Source organism: Pristis pectinata, chromosome 2 (genome assembly GCF_009764475.1).
Source record: "Pristis pectinata isolate sPriPec2 chromosome 2, sPriPec2.1.pri, whole genome shotgun sequence".
Taxonomy (NCBI): domain Eukaryota; kingdom Metazoa; phylum Chordata; class Chondrichthyes; order Rhinopristiformes; family Pristidae; genus Pristis; species Pristis pectinata.
In genome coordinates, this window is record NC_067406.1 from 100746816 (window position 1) to 100765685 (window position 18870).

The 18870-nt window shown below is 40.0% G+C and overlaps 1 protein-coding gene across 3 annotated transcripts in view; it reads left to right on the forward strand.

The window, feature by feature from the left end:
- The window catches only part of tll1 (tolloid-like 1), a 299046-nt gene that overhangs the window by 264135 nt on the left and 16041 nt on the right, over positions 1-18870 (forward strand). For all 3 annotated transcript variants that reach the window (XM_052044469.1, XM_052044459.1, XM_052044478.1), the window contains one exon: positions 4983-5196. In XM_052044469.1, coding sequence (XP_051900429.1) covers positions 4983-5196 — 214 coding nt within the window. The remainder of the gene's footprint in view (positions 1-4982; positions 5197-18870) is intronic.

Here is an 18870-nt window from a genome sequence, read left to right on the forward strand (position 1 = left end):
GGGGACCAATATCCTCGCGGGAGGGTTTGCGAGTGCTGCTCTTGGAGGTTTAAACTAGAGTTGCAGCAGGGTAGGAACCAGAGTGGCAGGACAGCAAGTAGAGTGGCAGGGGAAAGTAGATGTTAAGACTACAAGCAAAGATTGAAAGGTTGAGCATGGTGAGACTAATGTTCTGAGTTGTGCCTATTTCAATGCAATGGGTATTGTAGGTAAGGCAGATGAACTTAAGAGCATGAATCTGCATGTGGAATTATGATGTTGTAGCCATTAGAGAGACTTGGTTGCAGGAGGGGCAGGACTGGCAGCTCAATGTTACGGGGTTCTGTTGTTTTAGAGATGATAGAGGGGGAGGTATTAAAGAGGGAGGGGTGGCATTACTCATCAGCGAAAATATCACACCAGTGCTCAGAGAGTGCTGGAGGGCTTGACTATTGATGCAATTTGGGTGGAACTGCGGAATAAAAAAGGGACGACCACGTAAATGGGATTATATTATAGACCTCCCAATGTCAGCGGGATTTGGAGGAGCAAATTTGCAGAGAGATAGCAGACAGTTGCAGGAAGCATAAATTTGTGATAGTAGGTGATTTTAACTTTCCACATATTGACTGGGACTCCCATATTGTAAAAGGACTGGATGGGATCATGTTTGTCAAATATGTTCAGGAAAGTTTCCTTAATCAATACGTAGAGGTCCCAATTAAAGAGAATGCGATATTGGATCTCCTGTTAGGGACTGAGACAGGGCAGGTGACAGAAGTGAGTGTAGGGGAACACTTTGGATCTAGTGATCATAATTCCATTAGCTTCAAGATAATTGCAGAAAAGGATAGGACTGGTCCTAGGGTTAAGATTCTAAACTGGAGGAAGGCCAATTTTGATGGCATCAGAAGGGATCTGGCAGGTGTGGATTACGAAAGGGTGTTTTCCGGCAAAGAGGTGCTTAGTAAGTGGAAGGCTTTCAAGAGTGAAAAATTGAGAGTACAGAATCTGTATGTTCCTGTTAGGATAAAAGGCAAGGCTAACAGGCTTAGGGAACCTTGGTTATCGAAGGATATTGAAGCCCTGATAAAAAAAAGAAGGAAGTGCACATCAAGTATAGGCAGTTAGGATCAAATGAGGCACTTGAGGAGTATAAGAAATGCAAGAGAACACTTAAGAGAGAAATCAGGAAGGGTAAGAGGACATGAGGTTGCTCTGGCAGACAAAATGAAAGAGAATCCAAAGGGTTTCTATCGCTATATTAAGAGCAAAAGGATAGCAAGGGACAAAATTGGTCCTCTTGAAGATCAGCGTGGTCATCTATGTGTGGAGCCGAAAGAGATGGGAGAGATTGTAAATGGATTTTTTGCATCTGTGTTTGCTCAGGAGACTCCTCTGTGGAACAGAGGAAAAAGAGTAATGAGGTCATGGACTGTATCTGGATTATGGAAGAGGAGGTGCTTGCTGTCTTGAGGTGAATTAGGGTGGATAAATCCCCAGGGCCTAACGAGATGTCACCTTGGACCCTTTGGGAGGCTTGTGCAGAAATTGCAGGGGCCCTGGCAGAGATATTTAAAACGTCCTTAGCCACAGGTGAGGTGCTGGAGGACTGGAGGATAGCGAATGTTGTTCTGTTGCTTAAGAAAGGCTCTAAGAATAAGCAGGGAAATTATAGGCCAGTGAGCCTGATGTCAATCATGGGTAAATTATTGGAAGGTGTTCTGAGGGACAGGGTATATAAGTATGTGGATAGACAGGGCTTGATTAGGGATAGCTTTGTGCGTGGCAGGTCATGTCTAACCAATCTAATAGAGTTTTTTTTGAGGAGGTTACCACGAAGGTTGATGAAGGTAAGGTGGTGGACATTGTCTATATGGACTTTAGCAAGGCCTTTGATAAAGTCCCACATGGAGGCTGCTCCTGAAAGTTAAGACGCTTGGCATTCAGGATGAAGTAGTCAGTTGGATTTAACATTGGCTTAGCGGGAGAAGTCAGAGAGTGGTAGTAGGTACTTGTCTCTCTGATTGGAGGCTTGTGACTAGTGGTGTGCCAAAGGGATCGGTGCTGGTTCTGTTGTTGTTTATCATCTATATTAATGATATGGATGATAATGTGGTAAACTGGGTCAGCAAATTTGTGGATGACACCAAGATTGGGGTGTAGTGGACAGTGAGGAAGGTTACCAAAGTGATCTGGACCAGCTGGGATAATGGGCTGAAAAATGGCAGATGAAATTTAATGCAGACAAGTGTGAGGTGATTCACTTTGGGAAGACAAACCAGGGTAAGACTTACATAGTGAATAGTAGGGCACTGAGGTGTGCAATGGAACAAAGGGACCTGGGAATACAGATCCATAGTTCCTTGAAAGTGGTATCGCAAGTAGATAGGGTTGTAAAGAAAGCTTTTGGCACTTTGGCCTTCATAAATCAGGGCATTGAGTACAGGAGTTGGGATGTTATGTTGAAGTTGTACAAGATGTTGGTGAGGGCAAATTTAAAGTATTGTGTGCAGTTCTGGTCCCCTACCTATAGGAAAGATATCAATAAGCTTGAAAGAGTGCAGAGAAAATTTACACGGATGTTGCTGGGACTTGAGGATGTGAGTTACAGGAATGGGTTGAATCGGTTAGGATTTTATTCCCCAGAGTGCAGGAGAATGAGGGGAGATCTTACAGAGGTATACAAAATTATGAGGGGTATAGATAGGGTGAATGTATGCAGGCTTTTCCCCTCAGATTGGGTGAGACTAGGTCATAGGTTTAGGGTGAAAGGTGAAATATTTAAGGGGAATCCGAAGGGGAACTACTTCACCTAGAGGGTGGTGTGAGTATGGAATGAGCTGCCAGCAGAAGTGGTGATGCGGGTTCAATTGTAACATTTAAGGGAAGTTTGGATAAGTACATGAATAAGGGAGGTATGGAGGGCTATGGTCCAGGTGCAGGTAGATGGGAATAGGCAGAAAACCAGGCCAGCATGGACTAGATGGGCTGAAGGGCCTGTTTCCGTGCTGTGGTGCTCTGACTCTTTATGACTTTATTTAGATTAAGTGAGTGAACAAGGAGATGGCAGATGGTGTATAACATAGGACAATGTTAAATTGACCACTGTCGTAGGAAATTTAAAAGAGAACATTTAAATTGTGCTAGGCTGTTAAATGTTGTAAATGGGATACAAAAATATTCTTTGGATTGATTCCTTCAATAAGAAGGAGTTCAAAGGATTAAAGGAAGATCTTTGAAGTTTAAAAAAAGTTTAGAAGACCACATTGGAATGTGTAAAATAGTTGACTGTTTATTCCCTCTATAGATGCTGCCTGACCTGCTGAGTTCCTCCAGCAGTCATTTGTGTATTGCTCCAGATTCCAGCGTCTGCAGAATTTCTTGTGTCTCCCTAATTTTTATTCATTTATAAGATGTGGGCATCATTTATTAAAGAAGTATATTTTGTTCAACACTAACTACCTTCAAGAATATGTTTGTGAGCATTTTCCTAACCTAAAAATGGCTCCAGCTCCTACACCTTGTACAAGGAAGCTGCATGAGTGCACTAGTGCTGCCACTTCCAAAAAATTAATTCATGGTTTTCTGCTTCATAAATTGTGTAAACAGGGGAAATATACCCATCTGTCAAAGGGCACAACTGTACCATAATAAATGAAAGTTGTTTAAGTCAGTGTTATATTTTTTTCACACTAATTCTCAGAAACCATATTGTTCCTGTACCTGGGATAATTTGATTTCTTCGGCACAGTGAACACAGGGAAACAAAGACAAAAGGAGCCTGTGCCCATTATGGAAACCATTTCTGTCTATTTAAGCAAATGAATGGGAAATCATACGGTCTCCTATTGTGTGTAGGTTACTTCCCTTTTGACTTCCTTATTTTCATTATGCCCAGGTGATCAAGCAATGTGCCAGAACAGAAAAAACTAAATCAGAGTATGTTAGAGTTTCAAATTCTCATATTGATGGTTATTCATTTATTACATAATTTGTGGTTCAATCATGAAGCTAAGAAATTAGGCCATTTGTAGAGGCCAGTAATCAGTGGAAATAATTTGTAATGCAGAGTGTGGGGGAGAATAAATCTCTCATGCACATCACTTTTGAAGCAATTCATTTTGCTTATACGTACAGTAATTGAATCTTAAACTTTAATTATTTAGCTACAGAGGATTTTCAAAGAGATTTTATTAAATCTTACTATAAAGGTCAAATTACGTAAAGCCTGCTCACAAACTACCTTGTTCATCTGTGATTACTGGCCTCTGAAAAAGGGCCAAATTTCTTAGCTTCATGAGCAGGTTACTGAGCTGTGTAGAAAAGATATGCTAAAACTAGCTGTTGTCTAGCAATCATTTGCACTTGAATCTAGCAGCCTGATAGAAAGTGCACCGAAATGTCAACATAAATTATACCTCTTTTGTTAATAAAACATGCTGTGATTTCACCAAGAACAAAAAAAAACCAAATTCAGCTGCTAGGTAACTTTAAGATGGTGGATGGTAGTTTGACTAATGAAATAAGAGGTGTTATATGGGTTAGATTCATTCCCTTTGAAGAGACCAGTCATATGCTTACATGGAAAGCAGAAGGTAGTTTCTTTTGTGATTAATGCATTCAGTGCTTGAAAATATTGTGCAAAGGCCATGAACATAAAATACAGCTACCACTCTTAAGTGGCATTTAAACAGACAAATAGGCAAGGCATAGAAGGATATAACTGTAGTGGGGGTACATGGGGTTAGTGTAGATGGGCAAAAAGGTTGGCATGGACATGGTCCACCAATGGGCCTGTTTCTGTGCTGTATAACTCTGACTCTTTGATAAAATCTCCATATGAGTCTTAATGAAATCATGCATTCGCCTGGTTACAGATTCCAACAATAGACGTTTACTTTTATGATAGTCGACATAGATAATTAAAGGATATTAAACTGTGTACTGGACAATACGTATGTATCAGGGGAAAATATTTCACCATTGTATTTTTCTTCTAGACTTTTAATGAATTTGAGATTGAACAACACCAAGAATGTGCTTACGATCACCTGGAAGTGTTTGATGGAGAGACTGATAAGTTTGCAATCCTTGGACGGTTCTGTGGGAGCATCATTCCAAATCCTGTCACCTCCACTGGAAATAAAATGTTTGTTAGATTTGTTTCAGATGCATCGGTACAAAGGAAAGGTTTCCAGGCTACCCACTCCACTGGTAAGTTTAATGGGACGCTCATTTAAAAGGTCATCTTTCTGTGATAGATAAAGATTTGAGCTGTTTTCATCAATGAGAAAGAATTTTCTTCAAGGATCTGAGATGCGCCATGACTGAGAGGGCAATAATCATTTTGAAACATCACATGGATGTTTACCCTTTTTGCTGCACAAGCAAAATACATTGGATGCTAGAAATTGGAAAGAAATATTCAACAGATCAGGTGGCATCACAGGGAGAAAAACAAAATTAATTTTTCAGGTAGGTGACCTTTCATTTGAATAGGCCAAAAACCTTTCAAAGGTGCAAATGAAAGGAAATGTCAGTCTCAGCAATTAGATTTTTTTGTAAAGTCACCCACGTGAATTTTCTGTTGATATCACCATGTTAGGCCCAACAGCGTTTGAAAAATCCAGGACAAATCTCTGTGAGCTTCTCCCTTTTGACTGCTGGTCTCCAACATATGATGACTTTGATAATTAAATTAGGAGGTGAGATTGAAGGAGGCTCTGTTGAAATTCCTGTTTTGAGAAACACAATCTACTACTGTAAATTAACACTCATTACTATTAATCAGTAATGTTAAAATTGCTGTTCCTTTAGCAGGAGATCAGTGCAGCCCTTGAGGAGAATGGTGGGCCCTTTAGAATCACAGAGATTTCTAACTAATCTCACTCCCACACTCTTTCCCACACTTGCAAACTTCTTCCCTTCAAAAACATTGCGATTGACTTTACTTGCACTTCCTTTTTGTGTGTTCCAAATCACAATTGACTATGCAAATAAAAATTGTTTCCCTCCTGTATCCTCTTTTTGCCAATCACATAAAATCAGTGTCTTCTGGTCATTGGTCCTTCTTTCAATGGCAACAGTTCTCTTTATTTACCTCCCTCCCAACTCTTAGCTCCAACTTGTAGCAATATGAATTGCTCTTGCATTTACATAGGTCTCTTAATTTGCAATCATTTTTTTCTCTTTATATAAACAAATTATAATGTATGCCTTTGATACTCGTGCACTTCATTGCCAACAGAAATGCACACTCCATCTTTTTTTTTACTTCACATCCTACCTGCACTGAAGCATGCTCAAAATTTTCATTTTATAACTTTCAATTTGATGGGCAAACTGAAAAGAGGTCCTATCCGGCTTGACTGTGTGCCCACTGTCTGATTCTCACTGGAAGGTCCTTCCCAATTTTCTTTGCATTTGCACCCTTCCAGGATAGACTGCCATGTGATCAACCTTTGACCTTCCTAAGGCTGTCATTCAGGTCCTTGAATAAGCAAGAGATTAACGATCCTTAACCTTCTGGTGGTGAGAGTACTACCAATAAAAGAAACAGTTACAAAGGAAACAGTCTGTGGGGTTGATGGTCAATTAGGTCAGACATGGGTGGTGTAAAATGCCACTGACCCACCTTAAAAGAAAACCCACAGTGTTTCAGAACATTTTGTCATCAGTCCCAAAAACAGCAGAAGGTTTAATTCTTTACAGCTAATGGCAGAGAGGCACAATTGGTCGAGCTGTTTCTTCACAGCTCCAGTGACACAGGTTCAATCCTAAACTCTGATGCTGTCTATTTGGAGTTTGCACATTCTCTCTGTGAACATGTGGGATTTCCCCAGGTCCTCAAGATCCCAAAGTGTGGGTTGCTAGGTTAATTGGTCATCGTAAATTTTCCCTGGTGTGTAGGTGGGTGGCAGAATCTGGGGAAAGAATAGGTTGCAGGGAATATTAATGAGGAAATGGGATTGTTCTATGAGCCTGCATAGATGCAAAAGGCTGAAATGGCCTCTTTCTATGTGATATGGAAGTAGAAAGTGACTTTTTAGCCTGTTTCAGGCTCATTGTTAGCCTTTGGATGGTGAAAAATTCCATTGACTACTACCCTATTTTCATTATAAACAGCAGTGGTTATGAAAATCTCTTGCTATCTGCTCAAATTCAACCTTAATTTTTTTTTGATATATTTTCAGTATCACAGTCAAGGCTATTGGATTTTATTTGTTGCTCTTTTACTTGTAGCAAGTATACATTAAGATTTGATTTCAATTTTGTATGATACACTAAATGGATGTTGGATACATTACGAATATCGAATACCCACAGCCCCTCCAAAATATTACGATACCATTCAGTGCATTTTCCCTACTTTGATGCTCTAAAACATGATCTGCGCAGTTCCTAATGGCAGCCACCTACCGAGCTTACAGCTGCTGTGTCACTGCCATGAGGAAGCATAAAATGTGTGGCAAAGCCACAAAGAGAATGTTGCAGTGACAGCTAGACTAGCTGGATAACTTCAAAAAAACACCATGACACCTCATAATAATTATTAACATGAGCAGAAAACTCAGTGAGTACATGCATAATGTAAGAACATAAGTAGAAACAGGAATCAGCCATTTAGCCAGTCATACCTTCCATTTAATAAGATCACGGCTGATCTTTTAGCTCTGCACTACTTTCCTGCGCTAACCCCATATCTCTTGGTTCTTTACCCAAGAGATCCATACAGGCTCACTTGCTGAAATTACTCAGGACAAAACAATAGACTTTTGAATATTAAAGATATTAAAGATTTCCAAAGATTCAACACTGTTGATAATGAAATTGCTTCTCATTTCTGTCCTGAATGGCTGACCCCTTCTATTTAGACTGTAAATCTTGGTTCTAGACAACCGTAGCCAGGGAAGCACCATCCCTTTAAAGAGAAAAACATACATATCCCAGCCAGTACCCTTTAACTGACATCTCCTAACTCCCTTGCCATGCGTTTTGCTCTGCCTTACTGGGACTGGTAGGTTGCACTTTCTTCATCTAATTTCCATCAGTAAGGTAAAGATGAGTATCGTGCACGTTGATGATGTCATTACTCGCACAAATGAAACCAGAAAAACAAATTGTTAAAAGGTGAATCGAACTTGAGACTTCACTGGAAATGGGTACAAGCATGTTAGAATGTGCACAAAGTGGATTTTATTAATATTTTGAGCATACAAGTGTGTGCTACTCTCCCATTTCTAACCATCTGTCTTCATTAGATCCCCCTGTCTTATTATGCATTTTCCAGTTGCAAGGTGCTCTAGTCTCTGGTACTGTTGTCTTTCACGTATCTTTATAGATTCATAAGAATAGACCCCTGCTTTTATTTCCTGCTTTTATCTCCAGTAAATTGATAGAACATTCCTCCTACAGCAGCAACCTCAGCTGAGAACAGAAGCTTTCATGTGCAGAAATGCTTTGCTGTATTCCCACGTCCTACTCGAGGCACAGCACATTAACACTTTGCTTGTATTCTTCCAATAAATCTAACAAAGACTACAGTTGCTTCCAACATCAGCTCAAAGCTGCTGGACATGTGAGTGGATCAAGAACTGTGCAAGAATTGCAATGCCCTGATTCCTGGTTTGTTTTATAATGGTAGAATGCAGAGCATGTTGGCATAGTATTTACATTTATTGGACTAGAAACCCAGGAAATGATCAGGAAATGAGTTCAAATCTCACAACAGCAGCTAAAAAATTTAAAGGTGTTAATTAAATAGACCAACTATAAAATGGGTGAACTTGAAGCCACTGAATTGCCAGGAAAAGGGCCACCTGGTTCACTAATGTTCTCCCATTAAAGAGATCCACTATCCTGACATGACTGGCTCACAGACCATCCCCAATGTACTTGAACATTAATTACTCTGAAATGATTCAGCTAGCCATTCTACTTAAAGACAAGTTGGATTGGTCAAAAAAGAAGGGTTTTACCAACATTGCCCATATTCCACTGAGGGGAATATCACTGTGCACAATGTTATTTATCCTATGGAGTCTGCAGTGGGTCAGGGTCTTGGGTAGATTGTTTTCATTAGCACAACCCCCAATGACGTGTGAGCTGTTTGAAACCTGTGGCATAAGTTCAGTGGGCTGCCCGATGGCACCCGAGTCTGGCTGAACATCCTCTCTGATTGCAGGGGCTGCATACTCGGAGGCCTGTGATCTGGCAGAGATTCCTCCCAAACCTCCTCAAGGACCCTGGTTATCCCACAAAATAGTCTCCCGTTGTGAATACCAGGCTACCCCTGACTAGTGAGTTGGGTGGATTGGTTCTCACACTGAGTGTGAGAGCAATTCTTGTGGCTCATTGGTGAGTAGGAGTTTTTGAATGAGGTGATGTAAATAAGGACATCCCAATAGGATGATCCTTTGGGAGCTGCTCACCCCAACCTGTGTATTGCAGCATTGGATGTGGCCAGAAAGTGCTGGCAACACTCAGCAGATCAGGCAGCATCTGTGGAAAGAGAAACAGAGTTAACATTTCACGTCAAAGAGCCTTCGTCAAACTAAGAAAGGGAGATTTTAAAAAAGTAAGTTTAAGTTGCAGAGAAGGTGGCAGGAGGGATTTTGGATTTGTAGTATCTGATGTTATTTTGATTTCTGTTGAGTATGATCAGTTTGTCTCAGGACACTCACTCTGGCCTGGGTGACCAGGACAATGGATCATTCCCATGTGGTCCAAGTTTCCAAGGGCTTGCAAAATGTAATTTTTAAAACTGATCAGATCAGTTGATGGTTCTGCTCTAAATTTTAAGCATTATTTAACATTAGTTTGTATATCAGCTGAAACCATTCTATCCCAAAAAGCTTGGAAGTGGTCAAATTGAACCCATCTTGATTTCCTTTCGTTTATTGTGTTCATGCAATTGTAGTTCACATGCCACAATGATACGTCAGTTAGTCAATTAATAGAATTTTTCTCAGCTTTACAAATATAAGTATTTATTAGTTCAGATAAATATATGAAAAGCAAAATATTGCCAATGCAGGAAGTCAAAAACAAAAAAATGTTGGAAATCCTCAACTGCTCAGTAATTCTTTTAATTAAGAATGAACTCAATCTACCAGTGCAGAACTCGCAAACATCTTCATGGGTAACCATTGTGAAGTATTGTAGTGCCATCTTGTGACAAAAGTAAATTTTAACTGTCAATCACATTTCATTAAGTCACAGATTGTAACAAACAAATGCAGGGCAAGGTTGATATGATGCACCTTGTTATATTCCATTTTCGGATATACTGCAGGTATTATCATGTCTTTTATTTTATTGCAATATCGAGGACAAAGTTTGTAGTCCACTTTGCATGGATACATTATGTTAGACTCTCCAGCTTCTTTGACTTTATTAGGTTGTATTAGATTTATGAAGAAAAGTTAATGGATTAACTGACAGCAGAGTTGTGGTAAATGAATTCTGATATAGGCATATGTGGAGTCATGAGAATCAATGTGTATGGAATTTGTACCCCAGTGAGGCAACGTCTGTAGAACTAAAGCTGGTGAGAGTCCGTGTGTTGAACTGTACCCTAGTGAGAGTCGGTGTCTGTGAGACCCATACTCCAATGAGAGTCAAGGTCTGTGAAAGCTGTCCTACAGGGAAAGTTTGTGTGTGGGACATTTTCCCTGTGGGAGAGTCGAAGTAAATCCATCTCCTGCTTTGCATGGTTACGTGGGATTTTACAGCTTTGGTGTTCTCATTGTGTTTCCTGAGTGCGTGCCTCAGTTATTCCAGGATCACAGGAAGTAAGTAATATTGCCAGAGATTTTAACAGACCTTTGTCAAAGTCCCTCTGACAACAGCAGTACCGAGGAGGTAGTCGTAAATTCTGAGAGAGGCTTGCAAATCAGTGCTGGGGATCCATTCCACAAATTGTCACAGCAGTAGAGGTTGAGTGGAGAGAAGACGGACGGAGGTTGGGGAAATCTGTTCAAACTGTCTGTGTGTCTGCTGGCTTGTGCATTGGTGAGGTAGTTTCCTGGTGTGTGGGGGCATTGGCAGATGGAGCTGTGCCATATAAAATGAAACTGAGGTGCAGATCTTTGAAGAAAGAAGGGTTCCAAAATTAGGCAAATATCAGTTTCATTTATGATATGGATAGCTTGTATGGAGAGAGAAGTATTGCTAATGTTTCAGTGTTAGATTTGCCCCAGCATTTGTGTTACATTGAGATCGGACTGTATATTCAAAATATGTTAAGGTACATTTCAAGTAAGGTATGTTCACTTGCAAATTATACTTTACTGTTGGTTTTCAAATCTCCTTATCCTAAGATTGATCCATTTGTTTGACCCTGCTGTTTAAGTATTAAGTTGTAAATTCATTGCTTTGATTGAAGTGTCAGGATGTAAATTTAATCCAAGGGTATATCTCACAACTAGCAGTTCCAGTTTTACTGCACCACCAGGGGAAGATGCAAAGCATAGACCACTGATGCAAAAGCTAAATGCTTTAGATGTTTGAAGTCTGAACTAAATACAAAAAATACTGGAAGCATTCAGCAATCAGGCAGTGCTGATGAAAAGTGAACAAATTGTAACATTAGAGACACAAGAGACTGCAGATGCTGGAAATCTGGAGAAACACGCAAAGGTGCTGGAGAAACTCAGCGGGTCAGGCAGTATCTATGGAGGGAAATGGACAGTTGACATTCCAACCTTCAACAATCTCTCCTCCTTCAACCAGTTCCCATCACCCTGTCTCTTTCCTCTCTCCCACCCTCCCTATCTGCCCATCACCCACACACTCTTCCCACTGGTTCCCCTCCCCACCTCCCTCCCTCTACTCCATGCTCCACCATCCTCACCTAACAGATTGCATCACCTCCACCTATCATCTCCCAGCTTCTGACATCATTCCTACTTTTCTCCTTCCCTCATCTGCCTCTCACCCTTCTCAGCTGGACCCACCTATCACCTGCCGACTCATGCTCCACCCCTTCCCTCCCACCTTTTTACGCTGGCTATCTCTCCTTTTCCTTTTCAGTCCAAGTGAAGGGTCTCGACCCGAAACGTTGACTGTCCATTTCCCTCCATAGGAGTTGTAACATTAGTGCTATTTCTCTCTCCAAATAAGCTACCTGACTTGCTGAGACTTTCCATCCTTTACTGTTTTTGCTGGAGACTAACAATGCCTTAGCAATGCTTTGAATACTGAAGGTGTGTCATTGGTGAGAAGTGTGATTCTCTTAACACTGGTAACACACTCTTAACAGATAATAATTCTGGACATCCAGATATTTGCACTCTGTGGCTCACATAGGCAATGTCAGGTCATCACTTGCTTCTATTTGGATGTTGTGCTATTTTTATTGCCCATGGTTTCCAATCTGATAGTTCTTTATTAAGGGTAGTTACAAGAGGAGGCTAAATGGGAAGAACAATATAGAGGGCTTAAAGTTCTCTTGACAGTTATTGTTTGGCACATCAGTGTTTAATGACATACTACTGGCAGTACATTTGCCTTTTGTAGTATTTAATGTGTCTAAACAGCAGCCAGCTCCATTGCACAACATATTAAAGCAAATATGTTTGGATTATGATTGAACATCCTATTTAGTTTTAACTTTTAATTGAATTTCAAGATGAAAAATGAAATTCTGCATTTAAGATATGGGCTGCATCAGTCAGAACATGAAGGGGTATTATGGCACCCTCTACTGTTCCAAGTATATACAGCATTAAAATCAAAAGTAATTTTCTTTTGATATTAATTTGTACCTCATTATGATATTGTTGATATCTAGCTTTGGACTACAGTATGTGACTGTATTCTTATATCTCCGGTCCTCATCATTGGACGTTCTGTTCTATTTGAGATCATTTTCAATTTCCATTATTTACTGAATAGCCTTTCTAGAAGGCCATTGTCCAATGGTTCAGTGAATCAGGCTAATTACCAAGCAACAGAAATTTATCCTGGGATTGATGCCTGTAACTGCTAGTGTAACTGTATTCACCCAATGATGGTAAAAGCTGAAGGTTGGAGCATTTTGCCCCATTTGCCTTTGGAGAATTGGCAAAATTTTTTGCTCTATACTGATGTTGAGTAATTTCTTCTGGAACTTTGTGTGGGTGGAAATCGGGTGAGAGTAGGATCATATAGGAAATGGAGGATGCAGTCAGTTCAATCAAGGCTGATTTGAATTTAATTCCATTTACCTGCAATGATTTCATAATATAATGCTCTTCCCTAACAGAAATCTGTTAATCTCACTTTTCAGATTTTCAATAGACAAAGCCTCTGCAGACTTTTGGGGAGAGGGGTCCAGATTTCAGCTACTCTGACATCTCCCTGAATAACCTGGATTAAATTTTGCTTTACCCTCTTGTTCTAGAGCCTCATCAGAGGAATTAATTTCTACCCATCCAATCAAATCCCTTAATCATCTTGAAAACTTCACTTAGATTACACTTTAGTGTTTTGTAGGGCAGTAAAAACTATGTTTATATTACCCGCCTTTGTTGTTTAACCCATTGTAGCCCCATTTCAAATTAGTGAAATAAGTTGCACAACTCCTTCCACTGACACTGATGTTTTCTTCTGGTCCAAGACTTTACTAGTTCTGATGAAGAGTCTTTGACCTAAAATGTTAACTGTTTCTCTTTCCCCAGATGTTGCCTGACCTGCTGTAGTTTTCCAACATTTTCTGTTTTTATTTCAGATTTCCAACATCAGTTTTATTATTTTCACAATGCAGTAATGTTTAGCATGGAGAGTTTCAGTCTGACAGTCTATGGAGAAAACCACAGTGAGACACTATAAGGAAAGTATCCTAATTGTTACGTTGAATTACCAACTATTTTCCAGCACCTTAGAGCAATATACTGAAGTGATTGGTGTCTATGGATCTGTAAATCAGTACAGCAAAGTATAAGAATTTTCAGGAAGAGCTTAAGTTTTTCATAGGAGGGAATATTGCCTGCAGGATTCATTCTGTATTTCATGGCATTTATATTATTAATGTCTAGCATGTACATTAAACAGAAGTATGAAAATTATTAAGTTAGAATAAAAAAGAGACATGATTATCGACATAAATATACAAAATGTTTGCAGTTACCCATTTAAATGGAAGCAAGGTTAAGATTTCCTAGCGACTGATGTCAAACTTGTCAGTAAATTTGAAACTTCTAAGTTCAGAATGCTAAATCTGTTGGCTCACACTTGGTCAGATCCCCAGTACTTGCATTGGAGAACCACTTCTCAGATCTTGCATTGGGTTACACCTGTATCCCCATTGACTTTGGTGGGGATTGTAGCCTGTAGATTAGGAGAAACGGGAAAGGCAAGTTCCTTTTTTTTTCAATTATTTTATTTTAGTTTAATGTTTTTAGTTATACATGTGATCTTAACTCTCTTTAGATAATGTTAGCTTTTTTAAAAATAATGTTTAATTTTCAAATGTCTGTGAATATCAGAGGCATTTGAAAACCCTTAAATGACTGTTAGGAAAGCAGAGATCAGGACTTTGCTGGTTGTTAAATCTTTCAGGGCATTTGATGTAGAAGTACTATAGTGCACCATTGAAGGCTCTGCTGTGGTTTAGATGATTGACTGGAATCCAGAACACTGGGCCTGCTTTGGGAGGCCATAGGTGGTAGGCCTACACCAGTGAGATCCAACCCACATCTTCATGGAATCTATACAGAAAGTACAGTGGTCACAATTAATAACAGCTGAAAGTTTCTTTGCTTTTCATGGGCATTACATTTAGCTGGAGGAGTTCCAAGGCAATATATCCATTTTTATGAAATCTCTGTATTTTCATTACAAGTTTATTACCAAGGCAGCTTTCAAAACAATACATATTTATAGGCCAATTATATTAGATGGTTTGCATTAAGTGAAATTGGGGTGGTAGTTCATGTACAGAGCTCCTCAAGGGGTATTCAGGCAAGAGGCATGGAATCAGCTCTGCATCTCCCATATCCCCTTCAGAGCAACAAAAGCCATTTTAAAAGATTACATGTTATTAGATTGCCCTAGAGGTTTTTACAAAAAAAACTAAATGCTGTCATTGAGTGCATAGGAAGTTAAACCAGGAAGTCAATGCTATTGATGAATTTTCCAAAAGTATTCAAGCAATCTGTTCACTTGGTAGCAAGAAACAGGGCAGCTGGCATTATAAGTTTGGTCTGTTGGTCATTCAGCACTGACAGAGACAATTGGCAGTGACGCACCAACTTGATGTCTCCACTGAAGGATCATTAACCCAAAACATTACCTCCTTCTTGCTGTCCACAGATATTGCTTGACCTGTTGATTGTTTCCATTATTTTCAGTTTTTACTTTACTGCTGTTGATTGGGGTCAGTCTCAAACTGTCCAAATACACAACTCCACAACAATTGGTACCACAAAAAACTTCACTCAACTGAAGTAAAGGATTACTTTCAGTGGGGTGTATTGAATCCAAATATTAACTTTTCAGTTATGTCTCCAGTTTTGAAAGAAATAGATGTTTTCTGTAGAATCTGGATTCTTGCTGAGTGTGAAATCTTAATGATGGAGATTGACTTTCAAAACACAGCTGGGTTCCATTCTAAATCACATTGAGACCAAACGTCAGCTAACAGCTGCTTTTCATTCCCTTACCTTTATTGCGCTTCTGTCCGGCAGCCTTTTCCCACTTTGGTTTTATCTGTTTTATGTGAGGGTTGCAGAGAGTGCACAGCTTATTGCAGTTACCAGCCAAGAAATTGGACACGCAGTTAGCAAAGTGATTGCTTCAATGCCAGTCTGAGGCATCCGGTCTCAGTTGAATGAATCACTTGATGCTTCTGATGCAGCTGGCTGGTTGGGGGCTAATGAATTCCAGCTGGCTCTGGGGCCAAGCAGGCCTGCAGGTAAATCCTTGGCAGGGGGATGGGTGGAGGCATTGCTGAGCAATGTAAGATTAGGACAGCTGTCATCTGCAGTTTTGTTTGGAAGCAGAAGTGCTGCTGTTCTATGGCTTGATTGAAGTGTAATTTACTAAAAGCCTATTGCCAACTTTCAAATGTCCCCTTTAAGGACATCTGCTTAGGCACTCAAAAGCTGATATAATGAGATGAAATTTGCATTGTGCAACCTCTACCCAATTGAACTCAAATGCCATATTGGGACCCAATTTGTATATTTATGGCATTAGATGCCTTTTTATGCATCTGACAGCGCAGCTCAGACTGAGGACATTGCAATCCAGAATGTCTCCCATAATTCTTCATGTTTTGCCCCAAAAAACAGAACAAAGTTAAATTTTTCTTGTTGTATGTTAATGTACCTGTTGTGATGTTGTGTGCTGAGGAGCTAAACCTGCATCATTTGAACTCGACACTAGGTGGACCAATAATTTTTGGTATGAAGTCTGCAGAGCAGGGTAGTGCTGATGGATTGTGGTCATTTGAGGCAAATTTCACTGTCAAACCTGTGGAATAAAGGCAAAATTTAAAATGCAGTAATTTCAAAGTCAATATTTTACTTTCACAGTTACTATTTCAAAACATGACTGACATAATTTTTATTTTGATTCCAGTGCATCAACAACAGACTTGGACGCAAGAAACCTTGGTTGAGCTCATGCAATTTATTAATCTTCTATTTTCTTTTGTAGGGTCAAACTTTCTACCCTTAATAGCAAAAATTGAACAAAATATTTCTCCCATATTTTGTTAACATATAAAAATGTAAGATTCATTTCAGAAACCATCAAGTGAATCAATGCTGGACTCCAAGATCATCATGAGCATTTGATGTGAAATAGCATGGTGGAGCCAATAAATTTAATCTTCTTCCAATCTTGTGGGAATGTGTAGTTGAAACAGATAGTTGAAATTTTGCCCTGGGTGGTATGGTTAGATTCTAGGAGTGAAATTGGAGCACGATTGTTCAAAAGCTTCTAATGGGGACACAGGAAAAAATAAGGTACAATTAATTCACCAATTCATTGAATAGCATATCATTCCTCACCCAAGGTGAAAATACCACACTTGCTCTTTATAAGCTGTTAAACTGAAAGCTTTCGAGATCGTATTTTTCATAAACATGGCCATTTGTGACTGAAGCAAAGACAGAACAGTGCTGAAAATCTTCAATAGGTCAGTCAGCACCTAAGAGAGAGAGACAGTAAATATTTCTCCACAATAGTCACAATATTTTACTTTCATTTGTTTCCAATCTCTGGAGCTATTTGGTGATAAAAATGAATGAAGAGCTTTTGTGATATTTGATATAATCAATAATGCCTTTGCTAGAATAATAGTATACATTGTTTGTTTTGAGCTTGCAAATTCAACCCTTTGGGCTACAATATTCACCATCCTACTTCCTTTATCAATTGCTGCTGCAATGTTGAGGTCAGTCTTATCAGCCTCGACTTTTCACTTCCTTCACATTGTAGTGTAGATTGGATTTCCACTGGCCCCAGAAATACTGTTATGGTCCTGTTGCATTCCTGGAACATTGCCAGAATTTCAGTGAATATAACAAATGGGAGAGATTGCAGAGGCAAGGGCTTTTCTCTCTCGACAAGTTGATAAACAGGACATCTGATCCATTTCTTTAAAATTTTTTCAAGGATTTAATAGGGTGATAATGGAGAAGGTGATGTGGAGAGCAGGGTAGATGAGAAACACTTGTAGAGTTGTTTAATATAGTGTGTATGTGTGTTCAGTCCGTCAGGAGAGCACCACATGGCAAATTTCAAGTCTCACGACTGAATTGCCAAGTGGCTGCAAGCGCTTTTATGCCTGCTTCAAGCCTCTTCAGGAAAATTGATCACAACTGTTCTAAAACATTATACCCAATTGTCTTGAGCTAAAGTAGCCAAGGCAGGAGTCCTTAAAAAGATCACTTGAGCATGCAATCAAATTTTTTTTTAAAAAGCCTGGGAATTCAATATGATAAGTTGTATTTTTTAAGCATTGTGCAACTGAAATTCAGTCTACATTCTGGAGTGAAACATGAAAATAATTTCTGTGTCTGTTGGCATTACTCTGTAAATTTACCCAGGCATTTCCAGGTATAGATCAACTTTGTGCACAAACATGATTTCCTCATTGGGGCTGGGCAGGTTTGTCATTCCCTGGGCACTGCTCCTTCAGGAGCATTGCAGAGAATGGGACCATGTTGTCCAATGTGATCGTCCCAATGTGATGTTGGACTGGGATGTCTGCCAGGTAAGCGAATTATTAATCTTCATCCTTAGTCCCACCACCCCCCACTCCCAAGGGAACTGCAATCATCCCCTTCACCACCTTTGATTTCCACCGGGCCTGTGATTGCCCAAGTCCCAGACCCTTTGTCTGGCACACCCCTACCCAATAGAAACTGTCAGTTCTGATCCATTCCCCCTTTCCCCTGAACTACTGGTCCCCAATTACTTTCCTTACTCATCCACTCTTCTCCTGAACTACTAGTCCTGGATCCGTTCCCTCCACATCAACTTCCGAACTGCAGAGCTCCAATAGTCCACACTGATGTCTGAAAGGAGTGCCAGCTGGCATATTTTCAATGCCAAAAATCTCGACTCACTGCCCCCCCCCCCCCCACCCCACCACCCCCCGCTCTCAATTTTACCCATTAAAGGAATCAAGTGATATGGGATAAATGCAGGAAAGTGGTGCTGGGATAAAAGCTCAGTCAGGATTTTATTAAATGGCAGATTAAGCATAAGAGGCCTAATGACCTCCTCCTGCTCTTTTTTCTGTTCTTCTGACCCATTCGGTTCACCTGGCCTTCATTCCTCATTCCTCCTTTCATTCCTCCCTTTCTTTCTTTCTCACCCTCCCTCTCTCCCTGTCCCTGTCCGTCCCTATGTCCATCTTCCCTCTCTCCTTCCACTTTCCTGCACTTATGCCAT